The sequence below is a fragment of the Lissotriton vulgaris genome, chromosome 4_1 (genome assembly GCF_964263255.1).
Source record: "Lissotriton vulgaris chromosome 4_1, aLisVul1.2, whole genome shotgun sequence".
Taxonomy (NCBI): Eukaryota; Metazoa; Chordata; class Amphibia; order Caudata; family Salamandridae; genus Lissotriton; species Lissotriton vulgaris.
The window spans coordinates 683,563,936-683,585,717 of NC_141691.1; the positions used below are offsets into that span (position 1 = coordinate 683,563,936).

General features: G+C 43.6%; 1 protein-coding gene across 2 annotated transcripts in view; it reads left to right on the forward strand.

Moving 5' to 3' along the window:
• The window catches only part of LOC147722440 (aromatic-L-amino-acid decarboxylase-like), a 592,216-nt gene that overhangs the window by 264,891 nt on the left and 305,543 nt on the right, over positions 1-21,782 (forward strand). For both annotated transcript variants that reach the window (XM_086964962.1, XM_086964963.1), the window contains exon 5: positions 2,344-2,478. In XM_086964962.1, coding sequence (XP_086821088.1) covers positions 2,344-2,478 — 135 coding nt within the window. The remainder of the gene's footprint in view (positions 1-2,343; positions 2,479-21,782) is intronic.

Below are 21,782 nucleotides of genomic sequence, written 5' to 3' on the forward strand. Positions count from 1 at the left end.
TACAATGTCTGCATTTACATCCTACTGAAGTGGAGCTATTGAAGAGACACAAAAGAGCCAGTGGGGAGCCAGGAGTCTGAGCCCACATTAAACAGGTTAACATCCCCCCATAAAAGGGAGACTGCGGGCCGATGAGATATTATGCATCTGCTGCTTGGGCTTGATCACAGTCCCACAGTGTACAGTTGTTTAGAGTGCCGCCCTATGGGTGCTTAAAATGATATGCACGACACGATAACATGTAGGGAATACATGTATGATAAACATAATGGCATGCACTTGAGCAATTATGGTTGGTGGTGAAGCATGTCATGAGTGAAGGAGCTTCCTTCGCACGTCAGAGCCGAGGAAGAGGGAAAAGAACAAGCAGCTGGCTGCAGCATTCGAGCAATGGAAAACACCACAAGCGGTGGTAGCAGGCTGCCACCCGGGGAGGAAGGAAGGCAGAGACTGGCTGAGGAACACATTGTACCCTGTGAGCAAACAGACATTGGCCAGAACGGGTCACGTTAGGAGGAGAGGAAGACCAGCCAGTATTTTTATCAGCTTTGAGTGGTGGTCACGACGTGTCGTTGCTCAAGAACTATTGCTGGCGGGACGACCTGTCACGGGAAGAAAGAACAAGGAAATGGGCCTTGGTTTACGAAAGGCAGAGAGGAGTCGATCAGGTGGGCCTCACCCTACGTCATCTGGATTCCTGTAATATGTACAGGGCTGGCTTTAGCACCGGTGTCGCCCAGAGGAACAATGTTTGCTGACGCCCCTCCAATGACCACCTCCGCAGCAGATTCCACCATTTGACAGTGCCCCTCAAGTCTCCATAACCACTGTCTCTTAGTTTAATTTAGATGTATAGCGCCACTCATGCCAGTTTAAGGTGTCAGACATTTTATGTAACCCAAACATTGCACAGATTCAATCATATCTGTGTCAATCAGTGCATAGGAAATGTTACATAAGACAGAGGCTTACAAGGTGTTGGAGTCACATATCATCCATTCTAGTCGGCAGTAGAGTTTAAGAGCCATGGTCTGGAAAAGCACAAATTCAGAATTTTAAATGTAACACCATTGTTAGGTTTTTCTTTAATAATAAGAAACAATTCCTACCTAAATTAACACATTTTACCTTAGAAACTGCAAGTAACAAAAGGATATATGTCAAAAGCGCTAACCCACTGACCAATTTATATTATAGGCACTCTGTGATCTGAATGGGACACGGTCTTTGCAACAGGCACATTAACCCTCTAGACTACACAGAGCCATAATTTCTTAGACCGAACTCCGGTCTCTCTCCAGGAAGAACATTTGTCTAAGGAGTTATCTTGACATTTTTATTGCTGGGACAAGGAACGCGACATCAGGTGCTTTTAAAACAATAAATATAGCGCCCCACAGCAAGTCAGCGCCCGGTGCAATGGCACTGATCGCACCACCCTAGAGTCGGCCCTGAATATGCATTTAGCACAGTCTCCAAACTCACTTTACCTGTGCAGACGCAGGAAGCTCTTCATTGGGCCATGCCAGCGCAATTAACTCTGCGCCCTGTCTCTTTTATGCCGAAGGAAAAGGAGAGAGAGAGAGAGAGAGACTCTCTCCCCCCAGCCCTCCACTGCATCATGTGCACACACTTCCAGAGGCCTACAGCCTCTAAGCCAATCCAGACGCTGATCCAGCTGTTACAACAGCACCTGGATTGGCTGGGGCAGGGAACCTCAATACTCATTACTGAGCCTGGGGGATGCGGCTATGAGTCCAGTCACCCCGGTCTCCAGTATGAGCTGGTGGAGAGACTCTGAGTGGCCTTTAGTGCGCATGTGGGGCAGGGCGGAGAGTGGCAGCCGTCCAACCCAACATGCGCACTTGGGCCCCGGTGCTGGCTACTACACCTATGTTATTTTTAAGCCCCTTCGGGACCCGCCTCAGCCTCAGGCCTCTCTGTACTGAAACCAGTCCGGCCGTAGCAAAATGCAAGCAATGTTTTATTTTACTTACATTTAATTGAGGTTAGGGGGCCAAAATTTAAGGGGCAATGCATCAATGCCTAAATGGAGGCACCACCCCAGTGCACAAGGTAAAACAGCCTTAAACTGATGCTAGGAAGTGAATATTGTGCTGTGGCTTGTTAGGACTGAATAAATTGTCTGATGTAAGTGGGTTCTGACTACTAAATCCTGAATATTACGTTCATAAGTGCAACAAAAGCATAAGTGAGATACATTCATTATTCAGAAATGGGGAGGCAGGACATGCATGAAAACCACTGTATAAAATGTCTATGCTGATTTTCTGCTCTCGTTCTCATATTTGCTATAACAGATTTTGTTATGATTTATTTCAGGGAACCGCTAGTGAGGCCTGCCTCATGGTGATACTTGCTGCCAGAACAAAAGTGTTACAACAACTACAAATTAAACACCCAGAGCTATCGAGAGGCGAAATCATGGACAAGCTTGTGGGATATTCTTCAGACCAGGTGAGTGAATATGTGACTGACAAGTACCTCTGTGCAAGAAGTCCTCGGCTACCTAAGATCACAGAAGCATAAATGCACATAAATATTTGGAAATCATTTTCTAAGTATAGAGAAAGATTGTGAACCTTTTTTCTATTTTTCTCTATTTTCTTTAAAGAGTAAAGCCCTTTTCCGTTAGCTGCTACGGTAAAAGCTGAGCACGCTGTCAATTAAGGCAGCTGTCAGTGTGTGTAATTTGTGAAAAAAAGTTTATCTACAAGCTTGGGGCGCCCACAGAATGCACTAAACATATGCATTTAAGCATGTATGAGTGTATAGCACAAACTGTGTTCTAAGCCAGGATTCTCCAATGTCGGTCCTGGAGGGCCGGATCCATTCCAGATTTTAAAGCTAACTACATTTATCTAAATGTGTATATGCAAAAATTCTGGCAGGGATCCGGCCCTCCAGGACCAACATTGGACAATAATACATCTAAACTCTTAATGAAATAATTTCTCTTCATAGGGGTGAGATACGTCTTTCTTTTAACTGAATTCGGGAGGGTGCATCTGAACCCCTTTCTTATTTATCTCCCTACGTGTATTTTTGTCTTGTACAGTATATCATGAACAGTGAAATTAATGCTTTACATTGAACAATGAAACAGTATGAACAAGCATGGTCTCATTTGATGAACATAAGGTAGATGAAGCGTATTCTCTTTAGACTAAAATATTGGTAGATCAAGAAACGAATATGGTTTAGGGAAGACACAGTAGGGACTGTTAAGTTAACACTAGCTGACAGTATGTAAAGAATGCAACTTAAGTAATAAGGTACTCTGGGGGTAACAGTGGGTACTAGAGAGTGACTAGTGAGATCAGGTCACTGTAGAAGGCAACAAGATAGAGTGAGAATGTGTAAGGACTAAGAGCTCAAACCACATGTGAGATTCACGACAAAACAGGCGTCAAGAGGATACCAGGGTCTGATAAGAAGGAAAAGTGGGAGGAAGCTTACAGGGAAAGTGAGATGGAACTTAGGGAAATTATCGACCAATTTCACTGCTCCCATTTCCAATGAAAATGTTTAGAACAATATGTAAATTCTATTTTAGTAGGCCATCTCGAGAGTACTGAGCTATGGGATCTGGCTCTGTCCAGCTTAAGCCCTATTAAGGGAACAGAGACCTGCTGGTATCTGTTCTGGATGCTCTGAGTATCTGTGGATGGCAATTGACAAAGATAACTTTGTTGCCCTGGCATTACTAGACTTGTCAGCTTCATTCAATACAGTCTCCCATGATTTACTGGTTGCAAGACTATCTGATATCTGTATAAAGGATAAAGCTTTAAAATGGTGTGTGTCTTATTTGAAGGGCATAACTCAGGCGTGCTATTCCCCAATACCAGTCGGAACTCAAAGCTATAGTACAGTGGGTGCCCCAGGGGTCAGCACTGAGCCACAGCCTATTTAATGACTTTCTGAAGCCGTTGGCTAAGTTGCTTCACCATAGATGGGGTAGTCATCACAAGTTATGCTGATGACACCCAGCTTATAATATCGGTTGACCCAAAAATACCCACACCGTAGGATAGTTTCACTCAGTGTATGCAGGAGGTTACTAGTTGGCTGACATGGAATTTTCAAATTTTCTCAATTTTTATTTCTGTTTTATTTCAAATCGTTTTTATTGAGAATTTAGGAAAAAGAAAGGAAAAAACAATACAGTAAAGCTTCAAAATACATAGATTGATTCAAACATGCTATTAAGTGACACACGTAACTAAAATAAAAATATAGATAAGAAGTCTAGATACATGACATCCAAGCTATCAGCAAACATGTTATTCACAGTGTGGTCAGGTGCAGAACTATACAATCAAAGGACCATTCATGGATAAAGTACAGCATTAAATGTTACTTCACGGGGGTCATAGTGAAAAGACGTTACATCAAGAGATTTCCATAGTTTCTTATTGGAAGGCTTCCACGTAGCAGATTGCAACGCCGGATTGTCTGCTCCTCTCAAGAAGGAGAGCCACTACTGCCAGATTTTGAAATTGACCTCCGATGAGCTTTTCCATTTGCACAAGATAACCTTACATGCCAGTGTTAGCATCAGATCTAGAAGTTGGCGGTCATGAGTGTCTGGTAGCTGTGGATCTAGTGCTCCCAGAATAACATAGACAAAGTCCCTTACGGGGTTAATGTTAAAGACCTGGTGAATATAGTCAAAGATCTTCCCCCAGAATGTCTGTAATATAGGGCAGTGAAAAAGCATATGGGAGAGATCCCCGATCCCTGTCTGGCAATTCCAGCAAGTGGGTGTATCCCTCAGGTGGCACCTAAATAGCCTATGTGGAGTCCAGAACGTTCTGTTCAATAGCATGTATTTTGTCTGGCAGAGAATTGGGGACACTTTATTGGATAAGGCGTTTTTATGTATCGTGTCCCAGTCTAACATCACTCCTGTCGAGTTAGGCTCTGATTCCCATTTGCCTTCTGCCTGTCTGTGGGAGTTCTTGGGCAGAGGGAGGAGTAGCTTATAGACTTTGGACACGAAGTGGCCGGCGTGAATGAGATGCGGTAAGTGTGTCACAAGCCAAGGTGCATCAGTGGTGAGGTTACGCTTTGAAATGATGGATTTCAGTTTCAGATTCTGGTAGAAGTCTATGGGGGACAGGTTATATGTCATTTGTAATTTCGAGAAAGGAATGGGTTGCACTCCCTCATAGAGGTCCTTAACCATGTTAATGCCCTTTTTAGATCATGAGTCCCAAAAGAGGGTTTTGCCGTCTATTTTGAACCTGGGATTTCTCCAAAGTGCCATAAAAGTGGATTTTTTGATAGTGGAGTTAGTTTTATGGGATTGGTTGAGCCTTAATAAAGCTCGTCTGGTATTCAGCAGGATGTATTTGGAATGAGGCAAGTGAGCTAAATCCATAGTAAGGAGTGTTGGTAGGGGTGCATGTGCGATGATAGATTTTTCAATGGATAACCACACTGGGACATAGGATGGAGAGTCTATCAGCCAGAGAGCTCCCTGCTTACAGAGGAATGCCGTCTGGTAATTCCTGAACGAGGGAAGACCCAGGCCGCCCTTTCCTTTTGCCAGTTGCAGCTTTTTCATTGATATCCTGGCTTTCTTCCCTCGCCACAGAAACCCACCAAACAGCTTATCCACCTTCTTGATAAAATCGTCCGTAAAAATCATAGGAAGCATGCTAGCTAGATAATTCACCAGTGGAGTGGACATCATTTTAAGAGCTTCTGCCCTGCCCCACCAAGAGAGAAACTTGGGTGACCAGCCATCTAATAGTGAGGAGATCTTTTTCAGGGTTAGTTCCTCATTCATTTTTAAGGTTGATATTAAATCTTTCCCAAAATCAAGACCCAAATACTTAAAACAGTGTGGTTGCCAGGTGAGGCCGGCAGTTCCAAGAATGTCTTTATTCTCGATGTTGTTCAGGAGTTTGACCTCCGTTTTATCCTTGTTCAGCTTGTAGCCTGAGACCCTAGAGAACTCGTCGATGGTGTGCATGAGCGCAGGGATAGCCTCATCCGCTTTCTCCGACATAATGAGTACATCGTCCGCATATGCGGTTAGTTTTATGGTGCAATCTTGAAATGGGATACCGGCAATGGCATCATTATGCCTTATGTGATATAGGAACGGTTCAATTGCTAACAAAAACAAGGATGGGAAGAGAGGACACCCCTGCCTTGTTCCCTGTTTCAGACATAGAGAAGAGGAAAAAGAGCCACCTGCTCTAACCCTTGCAGTGGGACAGGCGTAGAGGGACAACACAAGTTTCGCAAATGTTGCGCCTAGGTTGAATTTATGCAACACTGCTTCGAGAAAGGCCCAATCGACTTTGTCAAAAGCCTTTTCGGCATCTAACGTTATTGCCGCAGTGGGTGTATCTAGAAATTTTGCTTTCTCCAGCACGTGCGCAAGTACCCTAGTATTATCACTAGATAGTCTATTTTTTAGAAATCCTGCTTGAGAAGGGTGGATTAAGTTAGGAAGAACTCGCTGTAGATGGGCCGAGAGGATCATAGCTAGGATCTTGTAGTCAAGATTAATTAAGGAAATGGGTCTATAATTTTTCGGGAGGGAGGGGTCCTTACCATCTTTTGGGAGTACCGCGATAATAGCCTCAGCCAGGGTACCTTTAACTTTGCCTGTGTCACTTATTTTTCGGAACAGGTGGACTAGAGGGTCCACCAGAGAAGAGGCAAAACTTTTGTAAAATGTAGCAGTGAAGCCATCAGGGCCGGGCGCTTTACCGCATTTTAAGACTTTAATCGCTTTCTCTATTTCATTCATCGTGATCGGATCATTAAGACGCTGTTGCTCTTCCGAGGAGAGCCTTGGTAAGTCGCATTCGTTCAGGTAGTCCTGAATCTTTCCCTCTTCCACAGATGCATTTTTGGCATATAGGGTTTCATAGAAGTTCTTAAATACTTCTGCTATTTCGTCTGGCTCTGAGTGACCCACCCCTGATGTGTCTTTAATGATATTGATTGAGTTTTTCTGAACTTTAAATTTTAGGTAAGCGGCCAGGCTTTTGCCCGCCTTATTTGACTCACAAAGTTTAAGTCTACGTCTCCTGTCTAACCATACGCCTGCCCTTTCGCTCAGAAGTTTATTGTATTCATACTTCTTATTAGTCATTGTATTGAGTGTCACATTGTCCCTGTCCAATTGATGTTTATTTTCCAATTTCGATATCTCACGTTCTAGTGTTTCCAATTTAGTGTTATGGTCTTTGTTCATTGCTAAACGAATTTTGATGCATACCCCTCTAATCGTGCTTTTTAAGGCCTCCCAACGTACAAGATCAGAGGTGTCCCTCCTCTCATTCAACTCCAAATACGAGCGAATGGCAGATTGGATAGCAATCCGGTGTTGATCTTTATTCAATATTTCGTCATTTAAGCGCCACGATGTTTGTCGTGAAGAGGGCTTAATGTTGGTAATAGAGAGGGAGATACATGAATGATCTGACATAACTCTTGGTTCAATAGATGTATCCTCTATCCTCGGAACCCCATTCTGTGTAATAAAGATGTAATCGATACGAGAGTAAGAGTAATGTGGGGAGGAGTAGAACGTGTAGTCCCTATCCGTGGGATTTTGTAGTCTCCATGTGTCAACCAGATGGAAACGATGGCACAAGTTAAGGAATGCTTTGTGTGATTTGTTTGGTTTGAAGGTGCACGGTGAGTCACTATCTAGGGTTGGGTCCATTGGAAGATTGAAATCCCCAGCCAATAGGTGTACAACCGAGTCTGGAATATTCTCTACCTGCTTCGCTAGGCCCTCACAGAAACTTAGGTCACTAGTATTAGGAGCATAGATGTTGGTGACATAAAATTCTGTGTTATCTCTGCTCAGTTTGGCCGTAACCCATCTGCCCTTTTCATCTGCCGATGATGAAAGTAGTTCAACTTTGGATTTTTTCGCTATGAGCACCAATACTCCATTCTTCTTACCCACCGCCTCAGAATAGTATTTATTCCTTAACGTATAAAATTGTTTAGTGTCCAGTTTGGTTTCCTGCAATAGTACAATATCCCCTTTTTGCCTGCGCAAATAATCCAGTATCTTTTGTCTCTTTATGGGTAGATTTAATCCTTTTACATTCAAGGACAGAATTTTCAATTTGTCTACAGTGGCCACCCCAAGTGGCGTGTCGAATGTGGAATGCGTCATTTCAAACAGTTACAGACATTATATGATCCATATGATTCTTAGGAAAGTTTGTTCTATGCAACCCAGCGTGAGCATGGTGTGTAACAAGCCCCAATGACTTGCTGAGTATAGCACCCGACCAGTTAAGATATCGAATGATCGTGAAAGCTTGTAAGGATGACATGCAAACGTCAAATCTTGTCAATACAAAAAATGAGCAAGAAAATGAAAACCAAAACATACAACACACACCCACCCCTATACCCCCACTCCCCCACCCCACCCTCCCCAACCGCAAACAGAAAGCATGGTGACTTGAGGGAAATCGCAGTGTTCCCTCCCGTCAGTGCTAATATTGTAGAAACATCGGAACCGTCTCTTTAAACATTAAACCTAATGTTAGATCTGCTAGTCCTATGAAAGATGTGTCTCAAGTTTGGAGTCGCAATTCCGTCAATTCTAAACAAGAACCTATATACGCAACAATAAGTGAATCAGCTTTGTGCTTTGATATAGCTAGAGGAAGAATCTATGAGCTGTCTATCATTACCAGCCCTTCTGAGTCAACACATCCCAAAGTCTAAGAAATGAACTGTGAAAGGAAGTGACTTGTTATAACCTGTTATACTTATCATACAAAATCCTAACACTCTGCATAAAAGCAGCGTTTCAAGTACAGGTCATAACCTATCGCCTAGTGTCGAACACCCCACCTTCATTATTCGGAGCAGTAAATGGCGAATACAATGGCATACAGTGCCTAGCAACATAATAGGTCATGGCAATAGAGCACTTTTTAAGACAAACATTCCGTGCGATGAGTGAGATAGAAAAGTCAAGAACATAATGGATTGCATGGGTTGTGCCAAAGAATGATGCGCTAGTACATTCTTGTAAATGCAGAGGAAGTTCTGAAAGGTATCAGTAGATGACCATCTAAGTGACAGTAGACCCCTTGTATTAACCAAAGAGCAGCAACCCTGTCAATGCCATATACAGAATGACAGGCCCTTGGTCATAGCATTTCAAAACACCCGATAGAGTGTTTTACATAGCTAGCTTAAGCAAAGGATACTCATTTGTAGCCAAAGGCTGAGGCCGCCATATTGTCCAAATTGTTGGTGTCCATGTCGCGTTCTTCCAGGTCGTCCAGCATACGCTTGATTTTCATGGGGTCTGAAAAGATGTGAGGGGACCCACGAACGATCACTCTGTATTTTGCTGGCCCACGAAGCTGAATTGATAACCCCTTGATTTCAATTGCGGACGAAGTGCCAGGAACGCTTTCCTCACATCCACCGTATCCTTACTATAATCCTGTGAGATGTAGATCTTTGCGTCCTTCCATAAAATGTGGTTGTGCTTCCGAACAAAGGCAAGGATTTGTTCCAAGTGCTGGTATCGTAGTGGCTTACACACGATAGGTCTGGGGCCTTTTTGCGTTTTGGTGATCCTCCCCGGTACTCTGTGTGCCCTGTCGAATTCTAGGGGATGGACGAAGGTCAAATTGGTAGCCTGAGCGAACCATGATTCCAGGAATTGGACACAGGAACCCTGTGAATCCTCAGATTCCTCTGGTATGCCGAAAATGCAGAGGTTCCCCCTCCGGTTCCTGTCCTCCAATTCGGCCAACTTCCTTGTTGTTTGGTCCGAGGTTATGTTCAAGTGTTTTAGAGCCACACATGTTTTAACTTCAATGTCTTCAAGTCGGCTAATCCTTGACTCCGTCTCTGCAAGACATGCGTTGGTATCCCTTATGTCTTGCCAAATTGCTACTACTTCTTCTTTGGTTGTCTTGGCCAGGTCTTTTACCTCATCCAGCCTGCTTAGGATCATGTCTATTGCGTCGGTGGTGACTTCCTTGGTCTTGATAGGTGATCCTGGATTTGAATGGTCGGATTTAACCCTTTTCAGGGTATTTTTCTCCTTGGTATCCATTATCCCTGCTCCAGAATGTAGTTGATGTCTCGTGGGTGACGTGGCTGCAAGAACGTGAGACTGGTATGTACTGTCCTCGTTAGCTTATGGGAGTATCACGATGCGGCCAGCCGAGCGGCGGAACCTTAGAGGAGCTGGCCCAGATTGAGGCTTGTAGGATCAAGTGGCGATAACAGGATAGAGTGCCTTATTTGCATTTCAGAGGGTGATACCCCCTGGCAGATATGCTGAGTGACCAGTGGTTGTGACTTGGTGAAGACAGTAGCAACGCACTTCCTCTTTTTGTGACAGCTTCAAGGACATTGAGAACCTCTTACGGCGTTTGTGAGCGCATTGCTATAGATCTTACAGCAGAACACACAGTTCATAAGAGCTCATTATCATTGTCATTGATCGTGGATTGATCAGGTTAATTAGATCCTCAGCACCATTCCGTTGGGCCAAAGTCAATGAGAACCGAGTCTTTTGGGTGCTGTGTGGCACTTAGCGACTGAGATTGTTTTGAGAAGCCACATTCTCCATTCACCTCTCGCCCTTATCACTCACAAGAAACAGCTTCATGTTGAGAGCGCAGCACATAATCAGGTTGCATGTTGAGGTCGCTAAAAGTATAAGCACAGTGGACCAAGCCTGTGGCTGTAAGGCAGCGTGGAAGAACCTGTGAGCCTGTCATGAAAATATCGTTAAGCCGCTGTGCCCGATCGTTCGGGGCCGCCAGGTTAGTGGCTTCATAGAGACAGGCACTGCACATTGCAGATTTGTGTGCGCCCCTCGCTGACGAGACCCTACTCAATGGCCGATCCACCGTGTCAGAATAATGCGGAGATTATGGTTAGTGTGGAAGTTGTCCGCTACTGTACATTCAAGTGTAAAGGCAGAGTTTGATCGCTTCGGGCGGTTGCAAAAATGGCGGCCGCCATCTTGGGAAGGGCTCCGTGCGCTAGATACAACGGGCCGTGACGATTGGTATAGAAGTCAGAATGTACTCACATGCCCATGACAAACATTAGGAGTCCGCTGTCTCCTCAGGTCGGGTTCGAGTCCTCCGAGCCCTCAATGCATGGGTGGGTATAGCGGTCTCGTCCGATGATCGCGGAGGCATCGCACACTCGCTCTCCCGCCAACGCCGAGGCAGGAGCGCTCCGGGTTTCTTCAAAGTTTGTAGACCCTCAAGCACCTCCACTTCTGGAAATCAGCTCACCACACTCCCCTCATATTCCGATTTGCGGAACTGCTACTGCATCTGAGATTGATCTAGCTATAAAGGGTCCAATCCCTCATACGAAGCCGCATTACGGGAGGAGAAAAGCTCTAGACCGCCATCTTCCTCGGCGTCCAAACCACGCCCCCGAATTTTCTCAAATTTAACAAAGATAAAACAGAGGTGCTCTGTTGTGTGCCAAATAAGATTTCATGACCACTACCGGTGGATTTTTGGCCACCTCAGACTATTACTCCACAGGTGGCCTCTCGTGTGGTCAGAATCATTGCAGACTATTTTTTGACAGTGATATATTGGTGACCTCTCTTCTTAATCAGCAGAAGCTGGCTTTATGAAACAGAGTAAATACTGACTCTTTCGGGATTGAAGTCGAGCATTCCCTGTTCAAGCTGTCTACCTGTGAAACAGACTACCAATTTCTTTGTGAAAGTCGCCTAATCTTGACCAGTTTAGGAAATCTCTTAAAACATGGCTGCCTACAAAATAATGGCGGGTGATATTGTGATTGACAATAATAGTCTGTTTAGAGCCAGGATGCATTTTAGGTCATTGTGCACTTTATGAATAAAAAATGTAATAATAACAATTATAATAATAGAGACAGGAGCACAAAGTAGGAACGAAGAAGCAAAAGCAAGTAGCAATTGGAGTAGGATTTAGGGTGCAGCTGAAAGCCAACTTAAGTGGAGTAACACTGCATCAATAGGAAGAAGGAGGAGAATAAAGTTGAAAGGAATCTGGTGCCTGGAGGGTTCCAGTGGATTATGAGCAGAGGATGTGTGGGAAAGAGAGTGTAACAACGAATAGATAAGGAGAGAGGCAGAAGCGCACAGGCAGAGCAAAAAGGGTGAATATCTAGAGATGGCATGAGTTAAGTACAGTTGGAAATGATGCATCTTTAGAGGTTGACAAGAAGATGCTTTTAGTCCCGAGATTGACAGGGAGATAATTCTATAGAGTAGAAGCAGCTCATGAAAACAATACATACTATGTGGGAAGTTGCTCTGGGTGAAAGGTTAGTTTGCTTCTGAGATCTCTCACATCACCTGATAATTTGGGGAGGTTAATACGGTAGGGTGGATAGTTGGAATGGGCAGCTTTATAGGCTTGGTAAAATTTCAACTCTATAAGAACTAGAGTGATATGATCAAAATGTTCAGTCTGGTCATATTCGTTTGACGTTGCTTTCAGGGATTGGATGGGTTGAGCTAGATCACCCATAAAGACGGTGTTAAATTGTGCCTGCAGTGGCCTTTGTTTGCATGGTTGCATGGTGGCTGTTTTCTGTGTTGCTACGTTTTCATATATATTTCTCCTATAAATGGACTTAAGAGCTCAGAACATTAAAATGCGTCTGTTGGGAACCTTGCTGATGATGGCCTTGATGTAGGCTGGCTTTGGTACAGTGCTAACTGTCTGCACAAACTGCAGATATTTTTTTAGTATCGTCTGGTCTCCCTCTGCCGAATTTTGTTCAACCATACTTCTTGTCGTCTGATGCTCAATTTGGTGTCAACAACTCCCTTGTTTTAAAATGGGGCACACTGAGTGGTGCATGGGCATTTGTGGGATGCAGTTGAAGCCCTGGGCAGGGCCTGTACTTCAGTTTTGTAGTATGATGTAGCTGCCAAAGATGTCAGGTTAATAGGGGAATTGTTTGTCAGCAAGTATTGGTGCAATTTGCTTTTGGTCTGTGCTGCCTTTGGATGCACTGGCCAGGTGGGAGCAATATGAAGCAGGTGAGCCAGTCATCTCTTCGATGTGAGTGTCTGCTAGTGGTGGAAATTAGGCCTAGTATGTGTCCCTTTATCTGAACGAACAGTTTAATAAGACATCAGGTTTAAGTCTTTGGGAACTATGTTGTTCATGTAACCTATGTAGGGTGCTAAAAAGGTGCTGGATGTTGAATAGTGTTAGAGTAGCTAGGTCAATAGGAACCAATGGAATAAGAGACCACAGAAGGTGGGGCGGGACACAGGGGGTTGGAGAAAAGGCTGAATGGAGAGAAGGGTGGGTGGATGGAGAGAAGAATAGATCGAGGAAAGGGTCGCTGGCAAGAATGATGAGAGATATGTGGATTGATCGATGCAGGTATGGGTGGATGATTGAGAGAAAAATAGATGGCTGATGGATGGCTCAAGGTATGGATGAATGGGTGGATGGAGGCACTAATGGATGGATGTAGAGAACCATGACTGGATGGATGAGAAGAAGGATAAACAGTTGGACAAATTGAAAAAAGGAGAGATAGAAGGATGACAGGACGATAAAGAGGAGGATATGGAGAATGAGGGGGAGAGACTGAATGGATGAAGGGAAGGAGGAAAGGAACGAGAGATGGAAAGATTAGAAAAGAAAGGCTGAATGGACGGAAGTAATGAAGATGTACAATGACAGGCAAAAAGATGGATTGAGATAAATATGGATGAATGGGGAAAACACTTAAAAGGATTGATGGATGGAACAAAGTTGGAAAACATTTTCTTTCAATATATTTCTTTATTGATAATATGCAATATTCATGCAACAAGATTACATAACTCGAGAGAAAATTCAGACAGTTACATTCATTCAAATATAACATGCCACTTATCATACGTATATGCTTGTACAGTTCCTTCGCATCTCCTCCCTACCACCAGCCATCACCCAGCATCACTCGGTATAGTACCCTTGCATGTTGTTGGGCCTCTGTGTTCATAACGCCCCTAGAGTGACATCCCTCCCCAGTGTTCTCACCGGCAGGTCCCCATCCACCTCAATGCCTTCAATTGGGGCTATCAGTTCCTGCAACCTCCCTGCCCATTCAAAGCAATCCTCCCCCATCTTGTCGTCCATCCAAACCTCCAGCATCCAGCTTTGCTCTGCAAGTGACCATTCTCCCATATCCATCTACACTTTTCGTGATTAGGTCCTCGAGGTGACATTCATCGAATGGCGATATGCTTGTCAGCTTATATTAGACCTAACAATGCAAACCTGTAATACACCCTCCTTCTCTTCTAAGTCTCAACCAGGTGAAGAAGGCATTGTCTATATGTATGTGGGTCACTTTTCTGAGTCTCCGAACAACAACGTCCCAGTGCTCCTGGATCCCTGGGCAGTGGGTACCCCACACCACATGTATGACATCTGCCTCAGTCCCTGCTCACAGTGGACAGTCTCCCGATCTGGTTCTATACATCCTGTGCAGTCTCATAGGTGAAAGATATGCTTGGTGTAATAGGTAAAATTGTGTCATCTTGAGTCTCGCAATGCTAGAGATGCCCCTTACCAGGGCACATGCCCTCCTCTCACTGGCGTAACGAAAGTTGAGGGGGTCTCTTGCAAAGTACATGGAGGGGGCGTTTCTCGGGATGTAATCAGGATCTCTCAGACCTGAGTACTGTGCTGAGGGGGCACCCTGCAGCTCAAGGGCTCCCCCTCACTGCGGGGCTTGCGGGGGCCTGTGTTATGCCACTGCATCCTCCAGACACTATCCACAAAGGGTTCCCCCAAATCACCCACGTCTAGTCTCTAATCAAGCAACCGGTCAATCTTTCTTCAGTGTGCCGTACAATCTCATAATTAGCCCTCTGGTGGCCCCACCATCAATCAAAGTTGGAAAGAAAAATTAAGAGATGAAAGGGAGGATGAAAAGAAAGATGACAATCCACAGAAATAGTGGTGGGATGGTTTGCATTACTCGGTCACTCGGAAAATGGTTAAAAAATTAAGATCTTTCATTTTTCTGGCTAATCTTTTGATCGGACTCCTCATAAAAATTCCACCCACTACAAACGTTATGTATTGTTATAACCCAGACATGAACCTTCAGAGATTTCTTCCTACATTCTTCACCTTAAGTAAAGTCACGTGGGGGCATATTTACAAGCCCCTATCACCACATGAAGGTCACTCTTTACAACGTTCATGTGGCGATAGGGGCTTCACCTTTTTTAAAAGACTGCGTTAAGCCACTTCGTGTGGCTTAACGCTGCCTTGTAAATAACGTACCCTTTCACGCTATACTTAGTGTGAAAGGGATGGGCAATGGGTGTTGCGATGGGAGTTCCACCTCAACACTCATTGATTTTTGACGCTGCCCCATATTTATAAGGGTGCCATAAATATGGGGCACCGACAAAATTAAGACCAGGGAAAACCTGGTCTTAAACAGGCACAACAAGCACAAATGCTTTAATTCTCTGTGTTTTTCTGTTTCTGTGTGTGCTGCATTGTGCAGCACACACAGAAACAGCAAAAGGCCATTTATTCTTAATGTGAAAGGTGTCCTTTCCTGCACATAAACAATCATTGAAAAAATGACGAGTTGCAACTTCTATGTGTGCTGCTCAATGCAGCATACATAGAAGTTACAATTCACCATTTCAGATTGTTTATGTGCAGGGAGGGACACCTTCCTGAACATAAACAATCTTTTCTTGCAGCACAGACACCCTTGCACCATATGATGCCTGTGTTGGTGCTAGGCAGCTTAATTTTGCACCAGTGCTGGGGGAAATGCAGGGCTGCCCTGTATCCCTGTAAATACGGTGCAACCCTGCGTTTCAGAAGTGGCAGAGCACGGTGTTAAGCCAACACGCTTCTTCACTTCATTGAAAATATGCCACTCGGTTTCCACAATCAACAGCTACATTTCAAAATCCACATTGCAAAGAGGCTGGATCGCAGTGTCCATCTTTTAATTTCATTTGATTCAATACCATAAACAATCAACAGGTATCCTGAAACCAAAAGACCAGAAGGCTAACCAAAAATCTGAGTTAAATGAACCCCACCTACTAAAATGCATGCAGAGCACCAATATGTTATATCTTACCTTGAACTTAAACATGTTCCCATACCGGAATTGGACTACTAAAATGCATCGAGGAACACTTAAATATATTGACTTAATATAACAATCCCCAACAAAAATGTAATGCAATTTTGAGTTGCTAGTTCTGATCATTACTTTGTGCGGTTTGTTGCTTTTTAAAAGCAAGACTGCATGTTGTGAGGGAGCAAGTTGCAGAGTTCACTTAATGACCAGGGCCATGCACAGCACTGCCTCCTACACTTCTACAGGTGTATTGGTTGAGCCAGCAGATGACAGCAGGCCCATGTTCCTCAATTGGGCGAGTCAAAATTGTGACAGCAGGGACCGCACTATGATCCCATAGTAGACTTGGACTTCAGAGGTGCACCAGAGAGCCATACGTATGTTTTTGAAGAACTCATATGGTCTACAATGCATGCATTAATTCAGTAACTCCAAAATATATCGCAGATCAATGTGGTAGCAATCACCATTCCGTGTTTCCAAGCTGTGTTGTCTGTGCAGAGTGCATGACCTTACCCAAAGTTCGTTAGCAGTGGCCTCTTATGCAGTTCTTGGGAACAATTTTTTTACATTTATTTTTTACAGAGTTTTATATAGCGCGAACTTGACCCATATCGGGTATCAGAGCACTTTACATAGCACCAGGTGCATTACATGAGGGCACATTAAATTTTGTTAGGCATGTGGAGATTCAGTGATTTGCCCTTAATCACAGGATGTTCAGCGTTATTGCCGAGACTCGAACATAGTTCCCAAGATTCGAGGTTGACCGCCCTAGCCGTTAGGCCAACTCCACTCCCCAATTACTGGCCCCATTTCAAGGCAGATAGCTGCATTAACACTCTGGATCAAAAATGTTTCACCTTGAGATTTCTGATGCATTTCCAAGGGGTATGAAACCTGGAATTAACACTTCCCTAAGTAATTCCTCATTTCTCTGGGGAATATCAGGTTACCGGGACTCCCAGTATCTGTAAATTGAGATTTTGGAATTACCATCTGAAATCCATGGCACTTATAATTAAGGCTCCCTGTTTTCCGTTTTTACTGATTTATTCATATAAATACAGACTGAAAACATTTATTTTCTTGTCTGTATTTATTTTTAAATGTGGATAAAAACAGAAAATGGGTTGCTTTTTGAGTAATTCTAACTACTATCTGCCATGATTGCCGGATAAAAGGGTTAAAAAAGGAATTTTAGTGAAGAAGTTTTAACAGCAGTAGATATGCCCAAGGTTGATACTGAAATTTGTATATTTTCGTATAAGTGCATTTTACTTCTGCTGGTGTTCACAGCACTGAAACCTGGCAGACATTCAAGCATGAGCACATATTTATCGGTTAAATAAATGAGGAAATATACTAATTTCAGCTTAATTTTTCACAAAACCCAAAATAAAGATGGGTAAATACCGATAAAATGATCGATAAAATGATCAGAAAATAAATATGGATAAATGCAGACAGAAATAGCAAAAAAAATAAAGACCATAAAACCGGGAGCCCTACTTACAATGGTCCCATACTGTATGCTCAGTAGACATTGCAATTTCTTCAAATACCCTTGTATGACTTTCAGCATCAGTGTGCAGGTGCAGAATGGGATCATAATATGGTCCTAAGCCGACAATGGGAAACTATTTACTCCAGGCCCTGTTATGAGCAAATCTCCGTCTGCTTACACTGCTACCATCTGAAGTATTTTGAGGCCATTCATATGCTTTTGAGGGTTGTATGACGTTACAACGCATACTTTTACAACGCATGCCATTACAACAAAATTTTTACAACGCAACATCCATTACAATGCATTCCATTACAACGCATGCCATTACAACGCATTTCTGAAAACTACCTTTACAACCATTCCATTACAACGCATACTACCTTTACAACACATACCATTACAACGCATACTATTATATTGCATGTATGGTAAGTATTGGATAGTGTAATTTACTATACTAACACCAGGGGGGTGTAACAGTAGGGTAAGTGTTGGATAGTGTAGGGATAACAATTACTATTCTAACTTCAGGGGGTGCAACAGTAGGGTAAGTGTTGGATAGTGTGAGGGTACTATGTGTATGCGTTGTAATGGTATGCGTTGTAATGACTGCGTTGTAATGACATGCGTTGTAGTGGTATGCGTTGTAGTGTCATGCATTGTAATGGTTGCGTTGTAATGGCATGCATTGGAATGGATGTTGCGTTGTAAAAGTTTTGTTGTAATGGTAGTGCGTTGTAAAAGTTGCGTTGTAAGGTTGTTCCCCGCTTTCGAGGCATACCACACCCTGAACCACTCACTTCCCTCTCTCTGCATAGGATTTACTCCTGTATAGTATTAAGTTGTTGTGAGGTAATATTATGAAAGTGCAAACAAGCAATGAGAGTTTCTAGATTTAAGACTGCTAGGTTGCCTTTTGTGAGCGCCTGGCAGTTGTGAAGTTTGTTCTCCTTCTACTGCGTTGCAAGTGGACATGGCTTTGTGAATGAGGCCTTATGTGACTTGCACCAGCTTGGGGTATGTAAAATATTTTTTACTACTGTGCACAAACAAAGCTCATCTCTTAGCAAATAAGCGTTATGCAACCATCACAGCAGACTCATCAAACAGACAGGATCGTTTTTTGTGTATGGAAAGTGCATGTTTGTGCTTAACTGTCTGTACAAGCACATCTTGAACGTACACGCCTAAGAGGAATTTAGGGCATGTTCTGCTAATCTGAAGTTCATCCATCGCAAGTTACACTTCTGCAGACAGAAACGCTTTCAAAATCTGCCCACATTTTAAAGTTGAGCCTAGGGTAGTACAAAGGGCTGCTCGCGCTGCGAGACTGCTGTAGTAGAGTATGGGAGAAAAACTGCGCCCCCTCTCCTCCCATATTTTTAATTGGCTTGTGTCATTGTCTTTAGTAAATGCTGCCTTCGGGTTCCTTGATAGGCTTTTAGTCCCTCCTTAGTACAGCCTTGTCCTCATTTGTACCACCCCATGGTGACTGACCCTTTTACTTTAGTTGTAACACTGGGCCTGTTATTTAGTTTGTAAGCACTATTTACTTTATAGAGTTTCTCTTACTGAAGGACGGTCATGAGCTGTTTCAGTTGAAATTGCTTGTGTCTGTTTTTTAAGCATCACGGCCACCCCGTAACATGGGCACCTGCTTTCAATCACTTTAACCCAGCATTATCTTGTGTCTGTTTCAGCCCCCATGTAAAATGAATTTTGCAAAGATTGGCGTAATAAGACATGTGAATTCCAGGTAGCACATAATCTTGTACTAATGGGCTGTTGCTGACCACAGCACATCTGCGCTACATGTCATCTGTACTAAAGCCACCTGACTGGTAGTCATCAAATGCCTGTCTTTTTAACACCACCACCACCAATACCAACAATACCACCACCACCACCCCCAATACCACCACCATCTATAAAACCACCCCCACCAATACCATCCCCACCAACACCAATGCCACCACCACCGCCAATACCACCACCAATATCACCACCACCACCAATATCACCACCACCGCCAGTACCACCACCACCACCAATACCACTGCCACCACCAATACCACCACCATCAATACCACCACCACCAACAACAATACTACCACTACCAATACCACCACCACCAATACCACCAACAATACCACCACCAATACCACCAACACCAGCACCAATACCACCACCAATACCATCAAAACCACCAATACCACCACTAATACAAACACCACCAATACCACCACCATCAATACCACCACCACCACCACTAATCCCACCACCACCTCCAATACCACCACCACCAATATCACCACAACCAGTACTACCACCACCAATACAACCAACACCAATACCACCCCCACCAATACTACCACCACCAATGCCACCACCACCATCACCAATACCACCAAAACCAATACCACCACCACCAATACGAATTCCACCACCAGTACCAATACCACCAATACCAACACCACCACCCCCTAAATCACCATCACCACCAATACCACCACCACCAATACCACCACCAATACCACCACCAATACCACCATCAATACCACCACCACCAATACAAAACCGCCATCACTTATACCACCACCAATACCAAATACCGCCACCACCAATGCCACTACCACCAATACCACCACCACCAATACTATGACCACTAATACCACCACCACATTCAATACGAATTCCACCAACACCAATACCCATACCAATTCCACCACCTCAGTGCCTCCCACTCACTAGTAATAGCAGGGGCACTATATGAGACTGGAGCTGCAGCCAAGACCATCTCTCCCTCCCTCTATGCCTGCCATAAAGCACAACCCACCCTGTACCAGGAGGTGATTTCAGGGCCCTACTGCAGCTGGAGTGTTTTTATTTGCCAAAGATAGCAATGACATTACGCAATGCCACGTTGCATACTCAAATCATGGAGAGAGCAGAAAATAGACCCCCCGCTCTCCCTCCTGAGCAGGGACAGTGTAATCAAAGAGCGAAAGGTGTTGGAGTGCATTGTTAGTGTTGATAGCTCTGTTTATATGTAATTCTCACTTCACACTTTGTGTCTCTGTAATTTACAACACTTACACATCTTCTTCACTGCACTATTTATCACTACTTTGAAGCCTTCGCAGGCCGGTCTCTTCCTCTGATATTTACAATCTAACAAGTGGTCAAGAAGGTCCTTTATTGCAATGCAATAGGTCTCATATGTCCGAGAGTTTAAGCTTTTAGTATTGTAAATGACAATGCTTTTTATTTTTGTTTTAAAACCCAAAACATAAATAAAAGGCATTGTCATTTACAATGCCAATAGCGCAAACTCGTGTGAATGCGAGACCTATTGCATTGTAAATTCATGTTATTTATTTAGCACTGAATTGCCTATAGGCCCTTCCTCTCTGAAAAAGTAGAAAAGATACAAACAATTATTCTTGATTTTTTTCTGAACCTTCAGGAGTTAAATAAAAAGGAATGGTATCCGCCATGCATAATATACATAAACACATCCTGTGTTCTAAATCCCCATGTGTTTAAAATAAACAAGTTTAGCAAGATACAGTCAATGCAGGATTTTATAAAAGTAGATTATGCCCCAACAGCGCACTCAAAAGATATTTTCAACTCGCCCCTTTCATGAATAAAATATCACATTATTTTCCTCACACAACGAGTTATGCTAATCCCATGAAAGATAACATTTGCAGCAAAAAGCAAAATAACATTTTGTTCTTGAAATGTCAACATATCAAGCAAGTCCTTTCCGCACCCCCCACAAGGTGTGATTTAAAAGGTTCTCTCCATAAATGGAATGTTCTGCTTGGCCCTTTCTCAATGTGAAGGCATGAAGATCAGTCACAACCTAATAAAGTGTCTTCTTAAAGCACACCGTTGGGGGCCATGGCCACTGGAGCTTTGCCAATGCAAATAAATGTTCTTCATAACCAGTGGTGGCTCTTCTGCTAAGGAGGAGGAGCTTCATCACACTGCTTCTTGCAGTGAACAAAAGTAAAAATAAAATGATATTAACATGATATTATTATCATTTCAATTGTTCCTGCTGCAGTGCCTTGGCGGGGGGGGGGGTGCCGGACCTGCAGGGGAAGGAGTGGTGGGC